We start from the raw sequence: 22,195 nt of genomic DNA on the forward strand, positions 1-22,195 counted from the left end.
TTCTACTGTTTCAGGGTTGTTGGTCTAAGGATTTTGAGTACTAGTTGAAAAGATATTTAAAAGGAAGATGTACTCTTTACTGTGTTTAGGTAAACTAAGAAATGCGTCTGCATTAAAAAAAATGGTTAATTGTGGCATGGTTAATTGTTAAATTCCCAATACTTCCCATAAGAATACAATGAAGCTCTCATTGTATTACACTTTACTATTCCTCTCTCACTTTCCCCCCTGGGTTCCCAAGTATTGTTTTCCCCATTGCAACATTTAAAATAGCTATGTTCCTGAGGAAGACGAGAGAATTTTAGGAAAGACTTCAATAGAACTTATCTAGTGCTACTTCCTTCCAGGTAAGTAAAAATTTACTAACGAAACATAATATGTATAAAAAGAAAAAGCAATTCATCCATGAAACTATAATTCTATAGCTCAAAAATTGGCAGTGTCCAAACACCCCAATTTTTAAAAAAATACTTGAGGGGGAAGTAATTAAGCTATTTAAAGTTTAATTCTACTTAGAACTTAGTTGGCATTATTGGAAACATCTTCATTCAGCTTGTATCTGTGACTTTCGTAGTGTTTTAACCGGGATCATAGCTGTTCGGTGCATAAGATTAATGGTTATTAAATAATCTACATGTTTTTAATAATTGAACACTAAAGCATGAATTCAAGGTACTTCACTGTGCCTGTGAGAATTTTAAATTAGTTTGTATGATTGAATTATTGGGGGGCGAGGAAGAAGGGAAGAGAGAGAGGAGTATTTTAAGTGTTTGTATGCAATTTGAGATATAATTAGTGGCTGTTGACTTAGATGTTTTTAGAAGTCCTATAGGCCTTTTCTGTGTCAGTATCATCTCAGTGTGTCAGCAACATATTCTTTGCAAAACATACCATTTAGTTAAGATGTTAAATAATGAAAAATGTCAGTAACTACAATTAAGCATAGTCTTGTTTCAAATCAGCATTTTTATTTGCTTCTGTTCTTTGAAAATTTGAGTTGTCCTGATTTTTTTGCTCATATTCGATATACTAGTTACTAGCATAAAAATTCATTGCTTAGATTTTTTTGTTTTGTTGAGCATTCCAAATTAAAGCAAATTAATGACTAGTTCATAAAGGTGGGTTGTTTTCTAGAGAATTCCAATGATAACAGGCCACACCCATACAGATTGAGTTACATAATTGCATTAAATGAGGTAGATCATGAAGAAAACCAGTGGGGTTGTTTTTTAGGAACTTTTGTAAACAGAAGTAAGGGAAGGAGAAATTTTTTGTCAGATTTGTTTCACAACATTCTCTTGATGGATCATTTTGTTTATGTATTGAAAGGACTTTTCTTTCCTTGAATGTCTTTCTTATATGAAAACAGTTGTTAATAGTGTTTTAAGAAGAAAAGGGTAATACAACACATGTTCAGGGCTGAGAAGGGGAAATTAACAGGGTTTGAATAGATTACTTGACACAAGTAAATTTTATTTGGTCAGTGTTAGAATTACTACTTGTTCATCATGGAAGATGTTTATATTTGTGCAGTGTATTTCTCTAAGCCTGTTCTTTATGTTAATGTCAGAGACCTAATTAAAGGAAAAATACCATATCATTTGCTATTGATATAAATTATTAGTGAAACATTTGATTAAAGCTTCATGGTTCTGTAAACCAAAACATATTTGTTAATTAAATGAAAACATTCAACACGGCCGGGCGTGGTGGCTCACACCTGTAATCCTAGCATTCTGGGAGGCCGAGACGGGCGGATCCTTTGAGCTCAGGAGTTTGAGACCAGCCTGAACAAGAGCGAGACCCCGTCTCTACTAAAAAAGAGAAAGAAACTAGCTGGACAACTAAAAATATATCTATAAAATTAGCCGGGCATGGTGGCGCATGCCTGTAGTCGCAGCTATTCGGGAGGCTGAGGCAGTAGGATCGCTTGAGCCCAGGAGTTTGAGGTTGCTGTGAGCTAGGCTGACGCCATGGCACTCTAGCCCGGGAAACAGAGTGAGACTCTGTCTCAAAAAAAAAAGAATTCAACACCAACAAAATTCAAACAGTGTCAATCTTTATAAAAATCTTAAACAGATTGTTTTTCTGTATTAAAATTAGTGTTCACAATAGGAATTTGTTTTGCATTGCTATGATATGGATTCTTTGTGTTTGGTATGTTTGGTGCTGTCTTATACGACCAAGTTTTCTCTTCATATTAATTTGAAAACTTGATTAATTTGAATACTATTTACTTTTTACTTAGCTATATGATTCTGTTAACACATTTGATTTGCCTTTTATGTCAAGATAATGAGGAAACTAAATTAGTAACTGGCATCAATAATGTGATGGCGACTCTGATGCCACTTGGTGTAGTGTACGCTTTTATTAGTATTTTCTGTTGGAATGGTAAAAATTTCAAAATATCTGGTGTAGAAATACTCTAATTTCCATTTTCTCCAGTAATATAATACTTAAGAGTATTGGCTTTGGAATCAGATAGATATGAGCCCTAGCATTAGATCGTTTACTTATTATTTAGGTTTGGGGCAGATTTCTTAATCTCCGAGTGAATTTCCTCATCTGTGAGATGAGGATGATCATAAAAATCAATGAAAAAAGCACTCTTAGGGTTAAATTGTATACTGCATGAAATTTTTGATCATGTCATCATGTTTAATAAATGTCAGCTAATTATGTTATTCAGATAGAATAAGTGAAGGAGATTGTAGTTGAAGATTTATTAAAAGGCAAAAAAAACGGGGCGGTGTGGAGGGAGGTATTTCTAGCTGGTAGACCAAAGCATGAAGTAGTTAATATAGTGATTGAACCAGAAACTTTATTTATATAGAAGGTAGCTCTATGGAGAGTATAGTGAAAGACAGAAGAGGGTGAGGAATTGAAGTGTCAGCTCTGAATTATCCATGTGGCCAATTTACTTTACGTGACATTATTTTAATTCTAATTTGTCTTCCCAAGAATTGGGCCACTTCTCTTCCACCACTGGTTTTGTATTTAAACAACAAACTAATTCTTATATTCATAGGTATGGGGACAGATTGGATAACAAGATAATAAAGTGGTATTTAAGGTCAGTTATTGCTAGGTTCCAGTTATTTGTGAGGATAGAGGGAAATAATGATGTGAAAATCCAAAACTTATATTTGCCTTCAGGTGATCTGGACTTAAATTGGAGTATGAGAAGACTTGTTTAGGTGAGCTTGAGCTAATAAGCACATTCAACTTACAGAAGGAAATCACTGCAGTCATTTGTTTTCTAATTCTTTTAAATGGATGTTAAAAGATCTTTCATCAATATATAAATTTTCTCTTTAAAAGTATAAGCAATTTCGGTCTTTTTCATCTAGTTCACAATTGACAAAGGTAGACACTGGATAATGTTTGAATTAAAGAGCATGACTACGAGGAAAGTGTGTTCTAGGTGAATTTGTGGAGAATAATCTATGATGAACCAATTTATAAATAATATAAAATGGATATAAGTGACTCTAAGTTTGCCTTTTAGTACCACCATCACCCCTTCCATTACTTGTAGGTAATTATTACCTTTAAGAACACTTTCTTTTTCTTAAATGGGCAGGTTTATGTAGTTTATTCAGGTTAGTTATTCAGCATATAGATGGGTTTTTATCATGTTTGTCTTGTAGTTTTTCTCATTTTTCTTACTCATATGAGTCAACCCAAAATTCTTGCAAAAGGCCACTTTTAATTTTAATTGTAATTGGAAGCCTATATTGGAGATAGTATGACATTTGTGTATTTTTTCCCTAGTCATTATTTTTTAAGGGACAGGATCTCAGATTTGTTGCCCTAGGCTGGAGAGCAGTGGCACAATAGCTTATAACTTCTGAGCTCAAGCGATTCTCTTTCTTCGGCCTCCCACGTAGCTGGGGCTACAAATGTGTGCCACCATGACCAGCTAATTTTTTGATTTTTTTTTGTAGAGATAAGGTCTTGATATATTGCCCAGGCTGACCTCAAACTCCTGGCCTCAAGCGATCCTCCGGCCTCGGCCTTCCAAAGTTCTTGTAATTATTTAAATATAAAACATTTCGCAGTAACTCTGAGACAAGTACTATTGTTTTCCATTGTATAGATGAGAGATTAAGTAATTTGTAGTAAGGTTAGAGCTAGTATTCAAATTTTGATAAATCTGGTACAAAAGCACATATTCTTAGCCTCTGTTCTATAATATTTAAATATGAATGCTTAATAAGCACAATAACTGTGTGTCTGTTTCTTTTCCCTCACAATCCCTACCATCTTCCTTCATGTTCCTTTGTCATCTCTTATTTTGCTACCTACTCTTATGATTGATTTCTTAGGAGGCTTCATTTTTCTTCTTTATGGACTATCCCATCATTCTTTGTACTGAAGACCTCGTTGAGGAAATAGCCAGAATATTTCTTACTCCTTGGTGTCTAGGAATCCAATTTTAGGAAAGATGGAATTTGTAGTCAGGAACTATATTGAGGCTTAAAGATAGTATACCTGCTTGCTTATCTGCTCTGCATCTCTTCTACCTCCTAGTTTTGATCAGTCATTATGTTTAAAAATTTTTATTTCTTCCTGCATCTTCAACCCTCCATGTGGAATCACTTTCTTTCTGCTTAAAGTAAGGATCTTTCTTGTTGAATTATTTGATATGTATTTGTCTGAAAAAGTTTCATTTCTTTCGTCTGCCATATCTGGCATTTGCAAGTCCCAGTCTCTTCTTTTCCAGCCATTAGGTTCCTTTGTGCACACTGTAAACTGAAACTTTATTCTTTACTTCTAGAAATGTGTGTTGAGGTCATTCCCTTGTTGATTACCCTATTCCTATTGTATACTGTTGTATTTGCTTTCCTCCTCCATTTTAGTAATTTTAATGTTAAGAATCTAGAAGGGAAAGAAGATAAACTTGAATGCTTTGTCAGCTGTATTGAACCGAAAGTCTTCATCAGTCTTGTTTTACACTTAATTGCGGTGTATGATAAAACCTACTCCCTGTTTCAACACCAGGATTCCTCTCAGAAGAGACCTTGCCAAACTCTTACTACCTTTTGCATTTTCCATTATCAATCATTCTTCAGGTTCCTGGGTTTTGTTTAATTTAGATTTACAGTTGCTTTTTAAGATTTTCTTTTATATTAATTAATTTCAAGAATCTTTTAAAATACTTTATTCACACTCGTAATCTGTTTACCAAAAGTAATAATTGGATGGCTTACATTATTTAGTACAGTTTCTAATGTTCTTCATTGTTCTGTTTCAGATTGTTATTCTAATTTTTTGTTTTGTTCACTTCATTATGTAGTATCTTCAGAGTAAGCCATACATTGGTGATAGACTTTCTGTGTCCTCCTTGCATGCCCAGAAGATGTCTTTCTGAGCCCTTCATATTGGGCTTTTTTAAGGCAGTTGAGAAGTTGGAATGTTTACCCTAAAAAGACAACATTTGATTAATTTTGGGAAAGATGAACCTTTTCTCTCTTTGTTCAGGTCCTTGTTCTTTTTATCCTTTAGCATTTTTATAGGTAAAGTATCATGCCAGCTTTGTCTTTTAGGAAGTTTGAAGCCCTCAATGAACCTGAGAGTCCCTCCAGGTTTTCCTAGGAGTCCTTGTTTAGTTTTGGGTTTTGAGATGATTCAGTGGGAAGTTTGGTTTAGTTTGTTTGGGGTGGGCCACCATCACATACTTGTACCCAGCTCATCAGTTCACGTAATCATATCTTATTTGATATGCAGAATTAATTTAAATTTTCTGGGAATTATCTCTTTGAGTTAATTTTTTTTTTTTTTTTTAAAGAGATGTGATCTCGCTCTGTCCCTGGCTGAAGTGCAGTGGCATGATCATAGCTCACTGTAGCTTCAAACTGTTGAGCTCAAGTGATCCTCCTGCCTCAGCTTCCTGAGTAGCTGGGACTGCAGGCACATGCCACCACACCTGGCTAATTTTTTAAAAATGTTTTGTAGACATGGGGTCTTGCTATGTTGCCCAGGCTGGTCTCAAACTCCTGGCCTCAAGTGATCCTCCCATCTCAGCACCTCAAATTGCTAGGAGTACAGGTGTGAGCCACCACACCTGCCCTGAGTTAATTCTTTTATTCTAAACTTTCCGACTATGAAACTGATGCTTTCAGAGGTTTGACTTCACTGCATTAATTGTGAATATGTGCATGTGTAACATCTGTTTGATTATACGTACACATTGATTAAACTCTAGGAATACTGTTTTCATATTTTTAGCATCTGCAGTAGTCTTGAGAAAAGCCTGCCTTTAGCAATTATTATTCTTAGTACTATCTTCAGAAGCCAGGAATAAGTCGGTTCGTTTGCATTCACACAATTCCTTGAAAGTAGATAAACGGCCAGTAAATATGTGAATGAATTGGTATTGTGAAAATAGGATTCTCTTTCTCATTAGTCATAGATAGCTTAGATATTTAGAAATAGAGGGAATGTAGTTTCTTACTGGCAATAACATTGTAAGTCAAGTAAGAGTAATGAAGAGAAATTGAAAAATTTAATTCTCTTTTCAAATGGGGAAGGTGAAAATAGAACTGTATTTTATATTCTAAGTGTTGAGTCATTAGGATGAACTTTGCAATATTTTTATAAGTTAATGAAAAGTATGTTGGAATGTGATTAATTTTGGTTTTGTCAACTATCCTGGGCCACTGTCTAGCAGAATTCATCTATATTACTAAACACTGTGCAATTTTTGCTATATTCGGTGGGATTATGTTTTAGCTGTATTTCTTAAACTGGAATATAGTTTGTACTTATTTAGCTTAATTATTTTACCCAGGAGGCAGCTGTTATTTTTTAAAATATAATCAGGGTTTGGAATATACTATTCATTTGATAGTTTTATGCTGAAATTTGAAATTGTGTTTGACTCTTGCTCGTGCTTTATTTATGCAGAATATCCTCCGAATCCTAAATCTAGAGCTCCAAGGATGCTGGTCATTAAGAAAGGTAATACAAAAGACTTACAGCTATCTGGATTCCCAGTAGTGGGAAATCTTCAGTCACAGCCAGTTAAGAACGGAACTGGTCCAAGTGTTTATAAAGGTTTAGTCCCTAAACCTGCTGCTCCGCCTACAAAAGTAAGTTCTAAATTGTTACAAATGCAAGTTTTGAGTTGATATCTATTTATTTTCAGGAAAAGATGTTAAAAGTTTACTTTAAAGTGTGGGAATATTCATGGGGTATTGACTTATAGGTGGAAAGAATTGGCCAATTGTGACCTCTTAATTTCAATTATCTTTTGTGTGGGAGGTGTGTGCTTGTCCGTGTGTGTGTGTGTGTGTGTGTGTGTGTGTGTGTGTGTGTGTGTGTATGTTTTCTTGTTTTAGTAGTAGCAGTAAATGAAATTCGTAAGATTTTTGTTTTGGTAGATGGACTTGTGATATATTTGCTTAATGATAATATTTAATGCTGTTTACCTGGTGCTCAGTTTTAGGTTTTGAAATGCTTGAGTATTTTTTTATTATTAAGTGAAAGAAACCTAACTGTAGGTTTATAAAGCTTTGAAAAAAATTAGTATTTAGTAGAGATTTTTATCTGAATACTAAGCTTTGATTTTATTTGTAATAAAAGGAACAGAGAACCATGTAGGAATGATGTAATGAGCCAAATGTAGTCATTTTTGTTTTATACAGTTCACTTTGTTTTCGTCTGTCTTCTGTAATCTGTTTTTGACAACCCTTAATGTTCATGTGTTTTTCTTTAGCCTACACAATGGAAAAGCCAAACTAAAGAAAATAAAGCTGGGACTTCTTTCCCTCATGAATCTACATATGGTGTTGGCAACTTTAATGCTTTTAAATCAACTGCCAAGAATTTTAGTCCATCACCAAATTCAGTGAAAGAGGTATGGCATTAAAAATTATTCCTGAGGAATATAATTATGATAATTTATAAATTCATTAAATGAATTCATTAAAATGAGATATTTTAGTTCCTTCAGAAAACCTGATTCAGATACTTCCATTTGCTAGCTATTTTTGCACATAGGGAAAGTAGGAATAATTTTAAAAATTTTAAATGAAAATTTCCAGTCTTACTCAAAAGTATGGAAAACAATACGTTGAAGCTCCCATATATCCATCAATCAGAAAAATATTTTTTAAGAAAAGAATTATTGGCCGGACGCGGTGTCTCATGCCTGTAATCCTAGCACTCTGGGAGGCCAAGGCGGAAGGATTGCTTGAGCCCAGGAGTTTGAGGTTGCTGTGAGCTAGACTGAGGCCATGGCACTGTAGCTGAGGTGACACAGCGAGACTCTTGTCTTTGGGGGAAAAAAAAAATCATTTTGAAAATTGTAATTTTATTTGATATTTGTGATAGAGTTAAGCTGTAGGAAGGAACCTTGACTAATAATGAGCATTTGTATGATAGTCTTTTTGGGGTGACAGACATTTTATTAGTGTTAACACTGAGGCAGGACAGAAGAAGAAGAGGAGGGATAGTTGCATATTGTTATTTAACTGACTGTGAGTACCTGGTACCTCAAGCATTCATTTTTCTTTTGACCAGGTTTTTCGAACTCCCAGACCATGGAGTTCTCTGTCTAGTCAGGGTCAAAGGACACTTACAGCTATATTTTATACCTGAAATTGCTTTGGGTGCCATATTAGAACAACATAACCCTTTCTTTATATACTGTTTATTATTTATGTTCTCAATCACAGAAATTATTAGCTGTGAGGGAAGGACCAACATTCCTAGGTGGTTACTTGTGTTTAGGTTAATTATAATATGAAGACATTAATGCCAGCAGTTAAGCATTATTATAGTTTATTTCCATGGGTAAAAATCCCTATGACATAGAATTCTAACATTCTATTTTCTGTTATATTCCACTGTCCAAACAAAACTCCACAGAACCAAAAACAAAAGGACTGCAGTTAATACGCATTTTTCTCCTCACCTCTCACAAAAATTTCCCCTGGCAAAATACAGTCTGATAAACCTTATGTGTATATGGGCATAAATAATTATAAAATAGATCTTGTTGTAGCTGTTAGTTGAACCCTAGTACTCTGTGGAACACAGTTTGAAAAACTGCTCTTTTCATGTATTATAGAAATATTTACAATCATGGATGCATTTATAAAATATTGTTTAGACTTCTAATTGAGAATCATAGTTCTGAGTATCATTGACTTCATTGTTTCTGTGGTAAGAAAATTCTTCTGGTGACTCATTCAATAGGAAAGAAAATATATAGGGATGGAAAGAACTAGACTTTGAAATAGAACCATAAGCATCAGTTTTGCATTGTGAATAAAGGTAAAACAGGAAGCTGTGGTAGTCGTGAGCTTTATATTGACATTAATTCCCTGGGTACATACTTACCAGCATTTTTGAATTTCCTCTAGTGTAATCGCTCAAATTCCTCTTCACCCGTTGACAAACTTAATCAGCAGCCTCGTCTAACCAAACTGACACGAATGCGCACTGATAAGAAGAGTGAATTTTTGAAAGCGTTGAAAAGGGACAGAGTAGAAGAGGAACATGAAGATGAAAGCCATGCTGGCTCAGAGAAGGTAATTGAATTTGTAGTTATACTTGATTTGACATTATTATGTCATTAAAATATTTGGGTAAATAGGACTATGGAATAAACTCTAATCATATTTTCATCTACCTGGAAAGAAGGCAAGAAGGCTAGGTAACCATTTGCATAAATAATGACTTCCTTTCTAAAGTAGATTTCTCTCATTCTTAAGTTCCTGTGCAAAAATACATTTAAAAAAATTGTTTATATCTGTTTTTGTTTGTTTCCCCCATCTTGCCTGCCTTCCTACTTTTGGTTTTGCCTTTACTGAACAGATGTGAATACTTAGGGCCAGAAAGCTTTGGGTATCCTTCCCAGCTTAGCTGTCCATTTATAAATTCTAAATTCCTAAATGTCTCCTAAATTTAATAAGTATTACATTTATGTATTCTAAATGGAAATATAGCCAGGATCTATTAAAGTTTTTTAATAACGGCATTCTTTGGAATTTATTCTTCGTCTTTTTTTTTTTTTTTTTAACTCCCTAAAAATCAGGATGACGACTCATTTAATTTACATAACAGCAATAGCTCTCACCAAGAAAGGGATATAAACCGGAACTTTGATGAAAATGAAATTCCACAAGAGAATGGCAATGCCTCGGTGATTTCCCAACAGATCATTCGATCTTCAACCTTCCCACAAACTGATGTTCTTTCAAGTTCACTTGAGGCAGAACACAGGTTAGTATTTATTTTTACTTTTTCCTCTGGCATTTTCTTTACTCAGGATTTTGATTACAGAATTCTTATGTAATTTAATTCTTAAACAGGTTTATCAAGATACAGTTTATACACCATAAATTTCATCTGTTTTAAGTGTGTGGATGAATGGCTTTTAGTATATTCAGACTTGTGCAAATGTCATCATAATCTAATTTTAGAACATTTTTATCACCCTAGAAAGAAACCCGGTGCCCATTTGCATCTACTCATTTGCATCACGCCCTAGACAACTACTAATCTACTTTCTGTTTCTGTAGATGTGCCTTTTATAGATGAATCATATATGTTTAGCTTATTTCACTAAGCATAGTATTTTCAGGGATTATTTGCATTGTAGCACATTTCAGTACTTTCTATTTCTTTTTTATTGCTGAAGAGTGTGCTGTATGGCTGTACCACTTTCTGTTCATCAGTTGATGGATATCAGTTGTTTCTACTTTTTGACTATTGTGCATAATGCTGCTATAAACATTCATACATGTGCAGGTTCTTGTGTGACATGTTTTTATTTCTATTGAGGAGATACTAGGAGTTGAATTGCTGGGAAATATGATAACTTTGTGTTTAACATTTTGAGAAACTGCCAAACTGTTTTCCAGAATGACTGCCCTATTTTACCTCCTCATCAGCAATATAGGTTTTAGTATTCTCACCAATACTTGGTACTGTCTGTCTTTGATTATAGTCATTCTGGTGGGTATGGAGTGTAGTATCTTTTTGTGGCTTTTAGTATGCATTTCCCTAATGACTAACAGTGTTGAATGTCTTTTTATGTATTTATTGGCTGGTTTTCATCTTTAGGAGAAATACCTATTAAATACTTTTCCCGTTTTTATGCACGATCTTTAAAGGGTAAGAAGTGATTACTTTGCCCCATTTTTACATTGCATTCTTTCATTAAGTTGTAAGAGTTCTTTATATATTTTGCGTATAAGTCTCTTACTGTATATATGATGTGCAGATATTTTCTCCCATTCTGTGAATTTTTTCACTTTCCCAGTGATGCCTTTTGAAGGGTAAAACCTTTGAATTTTGTTGAAGTCTAGGTCATCAGTTCTTTTCCTTATGTTGCTTGTGCAAGTTTTCTGTATGATGTGAGGTAGGAATCTAAATTCATCTTTTCCCTCGTGGATAGCCAGTTGTCCCAATGTGTGACTTACTTTTTTTTGAGAGTAAGTTATTAAGAGCACTTTCTGCTTCTATCGGTATAGTCTTAAAACATTTTAAGCATAGTATCCTGTTAAGGGGTTTAGTCTCAGAATTGAAGAGCATTCAAATCTAGAATGTACTTTTAGTTAAGAGCAGATGTTTTGCAGAAATGACTTACCCTTACTGTGGTCTTTAAATAACAAAACCACATGGTTGAGTATCAATACATAAAGGATTTGTGGAATGTTGCTCAATTCCTTTTTAATAACTAAAGGATTAAAACTACTAAAGCAAAGAAGAAAGTTAATTTATATACTTCTGGTGTCATGTATTATTCTGTATTTGCTTTGTATAAACTTAATTGTTTTGCCACTAAAAATTCTTATATATACTGGAAGTAGGCTTAATGTGGAATGATACTTATTAGTGGCCCAGTTGATTGACTTTTTTTTGCCGGTTCTCCCAGAACCTTATTTAATTCTAAGACAGTGGGAAACTGGGTTACACCTCCTTTTGAATAACTTTCATAGAATTTATTTATAATTTCAGCCTTTATTTTCATTGTGAATCTAAGTTCCATGTGACCAGAAATGTACATTCTGTTCACTTCTGTGTCTAGCACCCAGAATCGGGCTTGACTTAATACTGTGTTTAAATTTGTTAAATGAATGAGTAAAATAAAAGTTGTATTTTTCCTACCTACTTTGTAAAACTTTTATATGTATATTAAATATTCACATTGGTTGAATTTAATAATCTGGTGCCAGTAATACAGTTTTCAGGGATAGTTCTTTTGTTCAGATGTTACACTAAAATATTAGGCAGGTATATTGTTAGTTTTATTGTCAAATGTCAATGACTTTATCTCAGGGTATTGAGATTAGCCTCAACATCAAAGGGATAGTTGTCATCTTGTTTAAGCAAGCACCAAATGAATTAGTAGAATTGAGTGCCATGGGACTGCAAACTAGTACAACCTCTGTGGAAAGCAACATGGAGATACCTCAAAGAGATACAAGTAGAACTACCATTTGATCCAGCAAATCCCATTACTGGGCATCTACCCAAAAGAACAAAAGACATTCTGTAAAAAAAGACATCTGCACTCGAATGTTTATAGCAGCACAATTCACAATTGCAAAGATGTGGAAACAACTCAAGTGCCCATCGACAGATGAGTGGATTAATAAAATGTGGTGTATGTATACCATGGAGTTCTACTCAGTCACAAAAAAACAATGGTGATCTAGCACCTCTTGTATTATCCTGGATAGAGCTGGAGCCCATTCTACTAAGTGAAGTATCCCAAGAATGGAAAAACGAACACTACATGTATTCACCATCAAATTGGTATTAACTAGTCAAGACTTAAATGCACATATAGTAGTAACATTCATCGGGTATCGGGGAGGGAGAGGAGGGGATGGTTATATACACATTTAATGGGTGCGGTGTGCACTGTCTAGGGGATGGACACGCTTGAAGCTCTGACTCAGATGGGGCAAGGGCAATATACATAACCTAAACATTTGTACCCCCGTAATATGCTGAAATAAAAATTAAAAAAAAATGAATGCCAGAGAAATTCAAGGGTATTTGGGGATAGAGAGATCATTATGGCTTGGGTACCAGTCAGAAAGTTTTAATTGGGACCTAAATTAAATCTTAAAGGGTGAGACATTAAGGGGGGTAAAGGTATTGGATAGTCATTCTGAAAGAAAAAGGGATGCGAAGGAATGTTCAGCATTGAGTACACACCTAGTTTGTTGTAGGGGTAGTGAGTGCATTATCTGGAGAGGAGTGGAGAATTTACTTCATCAAGTTAAATATGGTGTTTAAAAGGCAGGGCCTTAGAGATCTGTTCAAGCTCCATCGTTGTATCAGATGAAGAAATAAGGAACTCAACCGATCTGTGTCTTAAATCTGGTTTGTGATAGAGGAGAAACTGTGACCCAGGTCTTCTGATTTCTAATCCTATGCTTTTTCTATAGTATGGATTTTGAATTTGTCACTATGGTATAAACAAGGTTAAGGAGTTATTCTTTAGAAAGTGAGAAGCCACTGTAAATATTTATCAAAGGGTGGTAATTGTGAAAGCCATATCAGGATGTTTTGGTAATAGTTTGAAGTGAGAGTGAGAAGAAATTATTTAAATGAAAAGGCAGAGTACAGATGTGTGCAGAAGTAATATAGCCATGTGTTGCTTAGTGACAGGGATACCTTCTGAGAAATGCATCATTAGGTGATTCCATTGTATGAACATCAGAGTGTACTTACACAAAGTGAGATGGTGTAGCCTACTATGTACCTAGGCTGTGTGGTATGTAGCCTGTTGCTTCTAGGGCATAAAGTTGTATGACATGTTACTGTAGTGAATATTATAGACAGTTGTAACACAATGGTAAGTATTTTTGTATCTAAACATAACGTGAACGTTAAAAAGTACAGTAACATGATATTAATATAATCTTGGGATTATATGTCATAATATACATTTTGTCTTTGAAATGTCATTGTACAGCACTCGACTACATTTCTAATTGAGGGGGGAAAGGGAAACACACAGGTTGTTTTGAGAGCTATTTCAGAAACAGTTAACAGTTTCTCTGTTACAGCCTCAGTTTTTCTTGTCTGTAGCCTCTGGAGAGAAGGGGGTAGAGGGGAGAATAGAAAGTTAGGAATACTTGCCTTTTGTTACATTCCCCTTCATAATAGTTAAAATAATTTTTTTTATCTGCATTATTCAGTTAAGATTCAGTTTTTAAAAGTAAAACAAAAAGTTTGAGTCTAGCAAAAGCAGTTAGATTGTTTTGTTAGTTTAGATCTGTAGACTCTGGATTAGGTGGCATTGAATGATAAAAGTGATGGAAATGACATTTCAAAGGGTAGCCATCTTGGTTAAAGAGTAAAGACAATGCATTGAAAAGAAAAGTTAAGTGCCTAAAAGGAATGAAAGAAATAATGCTGACTGACATTTTGTTCCAGAGGCAACAGGGTGCTATGCACTACTTACATACTAACCTAGGAAGCAGAAAACAAAAATTCTGTTTCCTTCATCAAGTAGGCAAGTTGTTTTACTATGTGACCTTGATTCTTCATCTGTAAAATATGGGTATCATGTTAAGTTTTATTCAGAGACTCTGAGTACTGATATTGTATGAGACTCTTTGAAAAGAGGTATAAAAGTCTACAAACAGCTTATGTGTGGCAGGCGTAAGTTGAAAGATGAGTAGGTGTAAATACAAGGAGCCTTCAAAAAGTTAGTGGAAAAATTGAGTTAAATGATAAAAAATAAGTTTATTTCTCAACCTAAACTCCACCAAATTCAAGACACTTCTGTAAGCGGTGATTACCAGTCCATCACTAAAGAACTAGGGGTCCTGGGAATTTAACCATGTCAATACAGTCTTTTTTACGTCATTAACTGAAAAAAATGGGTGCACTTTACAGTGCAAGATTAGGAAATAAAGTCTGAAGGAGCCAAATCAGGACTGTGGACTGTAAGGTGAATGCCTAATCATTTCCCATCAAAACTCTTGCAAAACTGCCATCATTTGATAAGGGGAATGCCTAAGAGCATTGTCATGGTGGAGAAGGATGCTCTGGTGAAGTTTTCCTGGATGTTTTTCTGTTAAAACTGTGGTTGACTTTCTGAAAACACTCTCATAATAAGCTTATGTTATCATTCTTTGGCCCTCCAGAAAGTCAGCAAACAAAATGCTTTGTGCATCCCCAAAAACCATTGCCATGACCTTTGCTCTTGACCAGTTTGCTTTTGCTTTGTACCACTTCTGCCTCTTTGTGATAATTGTTTTTATTGTGCTTTGTCTTCAGGAATGTACTGGTAAAGCAATGTTTTATCTTCTGTTACAGTTCTTCAAAGAAATATTTTAGGATTTGATACCATTTGTTTAAAATTTCCATTGAGGCCGGGCGCGGTGGCTCACGCCTGTAATCCTAGCACTCTGGGAGGCCGAGGCGGGCGGATTGTTTGAGCTCAGGAGTTCGAGACCAGCCTGAGCAAGAGCGAGACCCCGTCTCTACTAAAAACAGAAAGAAATTAATTGAACAACTAAAAATATATAGACAAAAAAAAAAATTAGCTGGGCATGGTGGCACATGCCTGTAGTCTCAGCTACTTGGGAGGCTGAGGCAGAAGGATCGCTTGAGCCCAGGAGTTTGAGGTTGCTGTGAGCTAGGATGACACCACGGCACTCTAGCCCAGGCAACAGAGTCTCACTCAAAAAAAAAAAAAAAAAAAAAATTTCCATTGAAATCTCTGTTCTTGTCTGCAGCTGATCTGGGTGCAATGATTTTGGGAAAGTTTGCTCAACTTTAATTTTTCAGTCAGAATTTTGTAAGCTGAATCAGTTGAGATGTCTGTGGTGTTGCCTATTGTTTCTGCTGTTAATTGTCAGTCCTCTTCAATTAGGGGCACGGACGAGATGAATTTTTTACTTGTAAATTGATGTGGATGGTCTGCTGCTGTGGGCTTCATCTTCAACATCGTCTCATCCCTTCTTAAATTATCCATTTGTAAGGTGGTGATTTCTTTGGGGCATTGTCCCCATACACTTTTCATAAAGTATCAGTGATTTTACCATTCTTCTACCCAATTTTAACATAAATTTGATCGTTCTTGCTTCAATTTTAGCAGAATTCATGTTACTCTGATAGGGGTTCTTTCAAACTGGTGTCTTATCCTTCTTAGTTCCTCAGACTGGATCCCGTTTAAACAGCGTTACAACACCATCAGTTTATTTTGATGCAAAAAAAATTTTTAAATCCACAGTTTTTTCATAATACACATTTTCCCTGAACTTTTTGGACACCTCTTGTAGGAATCACAGAAATATTTAGGGATTTCAATTAAAAAAAAAAACAAAACTGTCACACGAATACAAGATACATAGCCATGTAAGAAGCAGAAACTTTGAAATCATCAACTCAAATGCAGTAGCTGTTGCTATAGTGTTCATGTTTGCCCAACAAGAGAAAAATAGTTAATTCTTTGTCAGTCTTCTCTTAAGCTCTTTTTGCCTAAGATGGAAGTATTATCTTTAAAAATTAGAAGGGAAAGTCATTTTTCTGTTTCTGTAGAACATAGTGCCTCTTTCAAATTGAATCGTGTGTTGAGGATGACTATTGGCATGCCCATAAGAGGCAATATCAATAGAAGAATATAAGATACAAGATAGGGTAAGCAATCCCAAAGTAGAAAACCTAATGAGTAGCCAAAAATATGTTGGATTATGGTTGGAGAAAAAGGGGAAGGGTATTACTGTTACTTTAGTACAGGAATTTAGCAAATTTTCTTCAATCTCCTTTATTGCAGGTTTGTATCCTAGAGAGTCTTTGACACCAAAGATAAGACAGTCAAGCAGTTCATTCTTATTTTATTCTCAGAGTTTTTTGGACTTAAACTTTCTATTCATTTTCAGAAAGAGATATTCAAAACATTAAATTCAAAAAATCTTTCTGATGTATCTTGGGGACTTTGTATAATGGATCTTGGATTATGTTTTCTTGTATGTAAAAGAAATGGAGTTGTCCTACTCAGAGGAAGCTCTAGATTAAATTTAATTTCCTTCCTCTTTCTTTTCAGATTGTTGAAGGAGATGGGCTGGCAGGAAGACAGTGAAAATGATGAAACATGTGCTCCCTTGACTGAGGATGAAATGAGAGAATTCCAGGTTATTAGTGAACAGGTAAGAAAATGTGAATCATACAAGTTCACTTTTAAATTGCCCATCCTTAATTAGAAAAACACAATGTATAAGTAAGCATTTGGTTGGGGGGAGCTGTTTAAACAGTTTCATTTAGCAATTTATAATTTCACACTGTAACCTCCCCCCTTTTAAAACCTTTTATCCTTTTCCTTGCCCAAGAACATTTCATATCTAAAATATCTTGTTTTATGTCTTCCTAGTTTTCTTTTTTCTTTCTTTCTTTCTTTTTCTTTTTCTTTTTTTTTTGAGATGGGTCTTGCTCTGTCACCCTGACTAGAGTGCTAGAGTGCAGTGGCGTCACCATAGCTCACTGCAACCTCAAACTCCTGGGCTCAAATGATCCTCCTGCCTCAGCCTCCCGAGTAGCTGAGACTACAGGTGTGTGCCACCAGGCCCGGCTAATTTTTCTATTTTTTATTAAGATGAGGTCTCGCTCTTGTTCAGGCTGGTCTCGAACTCCTGACTTCAAGCAATCTTCTGACATCGACCTCCTAAATGCTAGGATTACAGGTGTGAGTCACCAGGCCACGCCCTAGTTTTCTTTCTGAAAGAGTATTAGGAAATGTTTGATAAAGCCTCAGGAAGTTGAAATGTTTTTCCAAATCCATTATAGATTTTTTTTTTAATAGGTCATTCAGAGCCCACTTTCTATATGGAGATATTATCATTGATACGTTTTGAATGTAATCTTTGAGGAAATTAGTCAGATGCTAACTTTATAATATAATTGACTTGGACTTGATCTCAATTTTAAATTTTTTGGAGAGTAAATGTAATATATTGTGCCTTCCCTCCCACTGCACTTTGAAAAATTGTATTTAAAAACACAGAACAATACTTACCTGGTAGGGGAGATACCATTAATATGAAGGGTGGCTTTCCCAGGGGGACATTTATCCATTGCACTCTGGGATGTGCTCACCCCTGAAATTTCCCCAAATGTGGGAAACTTGACTGCATAATTTATGGTAGTGTAGGGGACTGTGTTCATGTTTTCCCCTGAACAAAAGATCCACATAAATATATAAAAAAAACAAGTAACAGAAAATTTACCTTCTTAACCCCTTTTAGGTACAGTTCAGTGGCATTAAGTATGTTCACATTGTTGTGCAGCCATCACCACCATCCATCTACAGAACTTTTTCATCTTCCCAAACTGAAACTCCATATCCCATTAAACAATAATTCTCCATTCCTGTTTTTCCCTAATCCCTGGAAACCACTGTTGTACTTTTTGTCTCTGAATTTGCCACCGTGCCTGGCTGGAGAGTCTTTAATGAAAGGTCATGATAAGAGATTCTGTGTCCTGGATTGCTCTGGAGAATCCCAGTTTATGCATGTTATGCTGTTGTAGTTAATAATAGGGAATATTTACTTTCATTTTCAAAATGCCCTACTTTGTATGATAAATCACATGACCTTTCCATGTAACAAACATTGCTTGAACTCTTAATGCCTTCTAGGTATTGTGCTAAGTACATTTTTGAAGCTTTTAGATGAAGTAGGTACTATTGTTAGTGTTGCTCTGTACATGACGAAACTGAGACTCATAGAGTAATTTGCTGTAGGTCACACAGTTTGTAAGTAGTGGAGCTGGCCTTTGAGGCCAGGTCCGGCTGCTTTTATAGCCTGTGCCTTTAACCATGACATAAGGTTAGAAAGATATATTGGAGTCACATTATGAAGGACTTTGAATGCCATGTCAGGAGTGTGGATTGTGTTCTATAGTAGGTCCTTTGGAAGTTTTGTTAGGGATGTGAACAATCATTCCTTGTACGTGAGGAAGTGCAGTGTGTAAAGTGTACATTGACAGTGTAATTTGTTAGAATAGAATCAGAATGATCAGTTGGGAATAATTTACAGTAATTAGAGGAGGAATAAATGAGAGCCTAAACTAGGGAAATGACAGTAAAAATGGTCTTGTTGAGAGTAAGAGATCTGAAATAGAACCAGCAGGATTTTGAAATTCCAACCAGTGAATTGATGATAGTATTGTTATCATAAACAGGAATATGGAAGGAGGAGCTGGTTTTAGGAGGCTTAAAAAAAAAACACCATTTTAGGTTAGATATTCTCAGGGGTCCAGGCATATAGAGAAATCAGGGATAGAGCCTTAGATTTGGTTTTTGTCAAGATTCTGCACAGCTGATTTCAAGCTGTGGCAAGATTAGGTGGCATTGGTTGATATTTCATGTGAAGCAAGAACAGAGCTTTGGGGAATGGGATAGTGTACCTTTAAAAGAGGAACCCAGGTGTATTTCTAAGCATCCCTGTGGCCAGGAACACTGGAGGTGGATGCATGGCTTTTGTTTTTCTCAGTAAAGATGGTGAGGTCATTTGTTCAAAGTAAAGGCAAGTAGCAATGTTGACTTTCAGAAAAGCAAGATAGAAAAGAAAATGTGCTATGGAAAATAGAGAATTAAATAGGGGAGGAGAAAAGGGAAAGCAAGAGCAAAGAACCTAGACTTTGTTCTTTCTAGTTATCAAGATATGTAACAATCAGTTTATTAGCTTGATGGATGTGGCTCTTCAGGTTTGGACCTTCTCCAAATTATTTGTAATCTTCATTATTAAAGAACCCCCTCTAGAATATGAAACCTATGGACGATTTCAAATACTAGCTTACTTAGCTGGATCTGGTCTTACAGAAGATTGCATTTAGAGATTTTCATGAAAATTACCAGAATCTCATGTTTTTCATGGAAGAAATTCAAAAGGCCTGAGTTAATAGTGTGTTAACATTATTAATTTTATTTTATTTTGTATCTTTAAATGTTTTTAATTTGGGCCTTCTTTTTTCCCCTCTGATATGTGATCATTTAACCGAATTCTTATTTATTGCCATACTATTTAGTTCTTATATTTTTTCCTGTGTCTTTATCTCTGTGATTAAGGAAAGGGCTACCTCATTCTACTTATTCTACAGAATATGAATAAAGCAGGTTGTGGAGTGTGTTAATTTAGGTCAGAATAATACAAATAATAGCTATTGTTTAATGGTTGCTGATTATATTCTGGGTGGTACCTGAAGGTATTTATTACAATTTTCACTTAAGGAAATGAAAAATGTGGAAAGGCTTTGTGCATTATTAAGTGTGACAGTTACGATTCATATCTACCCTGTCTGGATCCAAAATCTGTGCTTTTTCCACTATATTATGCACACTAATTTTTTAAAATACTGCTTTGATTTATTTCTGTGTAATATTTTTTAGATGGGATCCATTACCTGTATCTGTCTAAATAGCTTATTTTTCAAAAATGATATCATTACCAGTGGGATTTTTAGGGTAGGATATAATTTTATTAATTTATTACATTCATGGTTATAGTATTCTTAATAGGTAAATAACTCTCGAGGGTAATTTATTTTGTTTTTGCCATTTTAGTTACAGAAGAATGGTCTGAGAAAAAATGGTATTTTAAAAAATGGTCTGATCTGTGACTTCAAGTTTGGACCCTGGAAAAACAGCACTTTCAAACCCACAATTGAGAACGATGACACAGAGACAAGTAGCAGTGACACATCAGATGACGACGATGTGTGAAGGATTTCCTAACAGCTTTAGAAATTTTAGTGTGATACATCTCTCATACAGTTTGGGGTGAATTGTAAAAATGAAGAACTATAATTTATGTAGTGAAATACCCCATTAGAAGATGATTTTTTTGGGGGACTTCAATATGAAGAAAACCAAGAATGTTGTGTTGGCTGTGTTGAACATTATTTCTCTGTAAATGAATGTTGTAGAAATGAGGACTTTGGTTGATCCAACATTGACTTTCTTCATCACTGCAGCATTTCTCTGAATAGCAATGTGACGATGTAACAAATGAGATTTTCTCATTTAATAATAAAAAATTGTGTAATGTTTTGCAAAGCTTCTGTCTTAAAATGTCCAGGTCTTAAGGAAAAAGGCAGCTTACACTGTTTTGCTTGCAGAGTCATATCTTTTTCGTACAATGGAAATCCTCAAGTCCACTTTGTGTGTCCCTCCAACCCTCCCCCAAAGAAACAAACAAAAAGGAAAATGTAGCATGTTGGCTAAAACTGGAGCAAAGTGCACTAAAACATTAATTTCCTGAACTCAACTGTTGTACTAGTCACCTTTTAAAATATAAATTGCTCTTTAGCCGTTTGTAGTGCAGTGAATGTTACAGGAAAGACTTGCCACATTTTCTTCCAAATTTTAAGAGGTGATTTTCAAGAGCTTTATTTGGGTATGTTGTCAGACCAGGATTTTCAGAGTTGATGGAAAAGAGTCTTGTGGGAAAACTTATTTTGATAAATTATTACACATGCAGAAAAACTGATCACAGTGACTGGATCTGTCCACAACATGGAAAATAAACTGGATTTTCAGAATGTTGTTGTTCTCTGTAGTATTCAAGGTATTGGTCTCTAAACACAAACATGCTCTAAACATACTTTATTCACTTATATAAACAGAGTTCTACTTTACAGAAGTTATAGTTTATTAAAGATGGTGACTGCTTTAGAAGAGGTTAGAAAAAGGAAGCTTGGCTTTTTCATAATCAAATGCACAAGGTTATTAAATGAATGTTAACTGTATTTTCATTTGCACATTAATTTTAGAATCATTTCTGTTTTGCTGCTGACTGGAAGAGTATTTTGGCTCTGTGTGTTTGTATTTTGATTTTTCTGGTTTTGTTTACAGTCATTTTGCTTTTAATTCTCCCTGCAACCCCATGTTTAAATATATTCTATTTGTAAAGAGCATAATCTTAGGGCAAAAACGTTTGAAGTTTTATGTCAGATCTAATCTGAAGAGTTTGTTGTTTTCAAAATTGTTTTTTCTCAGAAGGCTGCAGTAGTTTTGCTGTTTCATCAATACCCTGTCCAGACTTCCCAGCTTTCACTAGAAGCTATGTATTTTTGTTCTCACTGAGACTGGTAGTGATGGGGAAATCAAAGCAAAAACAGCACACGTGTACACCGCCCCCCCGCCCCCACACAACTGGAGAATGAGTTAAGAGTGGTAATAGAAAGTGTTATATGTTATATATTTCAAGGTAAC

The 22,195-nt window shown here is 35.0% G+C and overlaps 1 protein-coding gene across 5 annotated transcripts in view; it reads left to right on the forward strand.

Annotated features, from left to right (window-relative positions):
• Nucleotides 1–21,522, forward strand: part of GPBP1 (GC-rich promoter binding protein 1) — a 92,093-nt gene extending 70,571 nt beyond the window's left edge. For all 5 annotated transcript variants that reach the window (XM_012655289.1, XM_012655290.1, XM_012655291.1 and 2 more), the window contains 6 exons: nucleotides 6,913–7,097; nucleotides 7,724–7,864; nucleotides 9,375–9,542; nucleotides 10,049–10,236; nucleotides 17,033–17,135; nucleotides 20,546–21,522. In XM_012655289.1, the coding sequence (XP_012510743.1) occupies nucleotides 6,913–7,097; nucleotides 7,724–7,864; nucleotides 9,375–9,542; nucleotides 10,049–10,236; nucleotides 17,033–17,135; nucleotides 20,546–20,704 (944 nt within the window). In that variant the 3' untranslated portion in view covers nucleotides 20,705–21,522. The remainder of the gene's footprint in view (nucleotides 1–6,912; nucleotides 7,098–7,723; nucleotides 7,865–9,374; nucleotides 9,543–10,048; nucleotides 10,237–17,032; nucleotides 17,136–20,545) is intronic.
• Nucleotides 21,523–22,195: the final 673 nt, after the last annotated feature.

The sequence above is a fragment of the Propithecus coquereli genome, unplaced genomic scaffold (assembly GCF_000956105.1).
Source record: "Propithecus coquereli isolate 6110/MARCELLA unplaced genomic scaffold, Pcoq_1.0 Scaffold47, whole genome shotgun sequence".
Classification (NCBI taxonomy): Eukaryota; Metazoa; Chordata; class Mammalia; order Primates; family Indriidae; genus Propithecus; species Propithecus coquereli.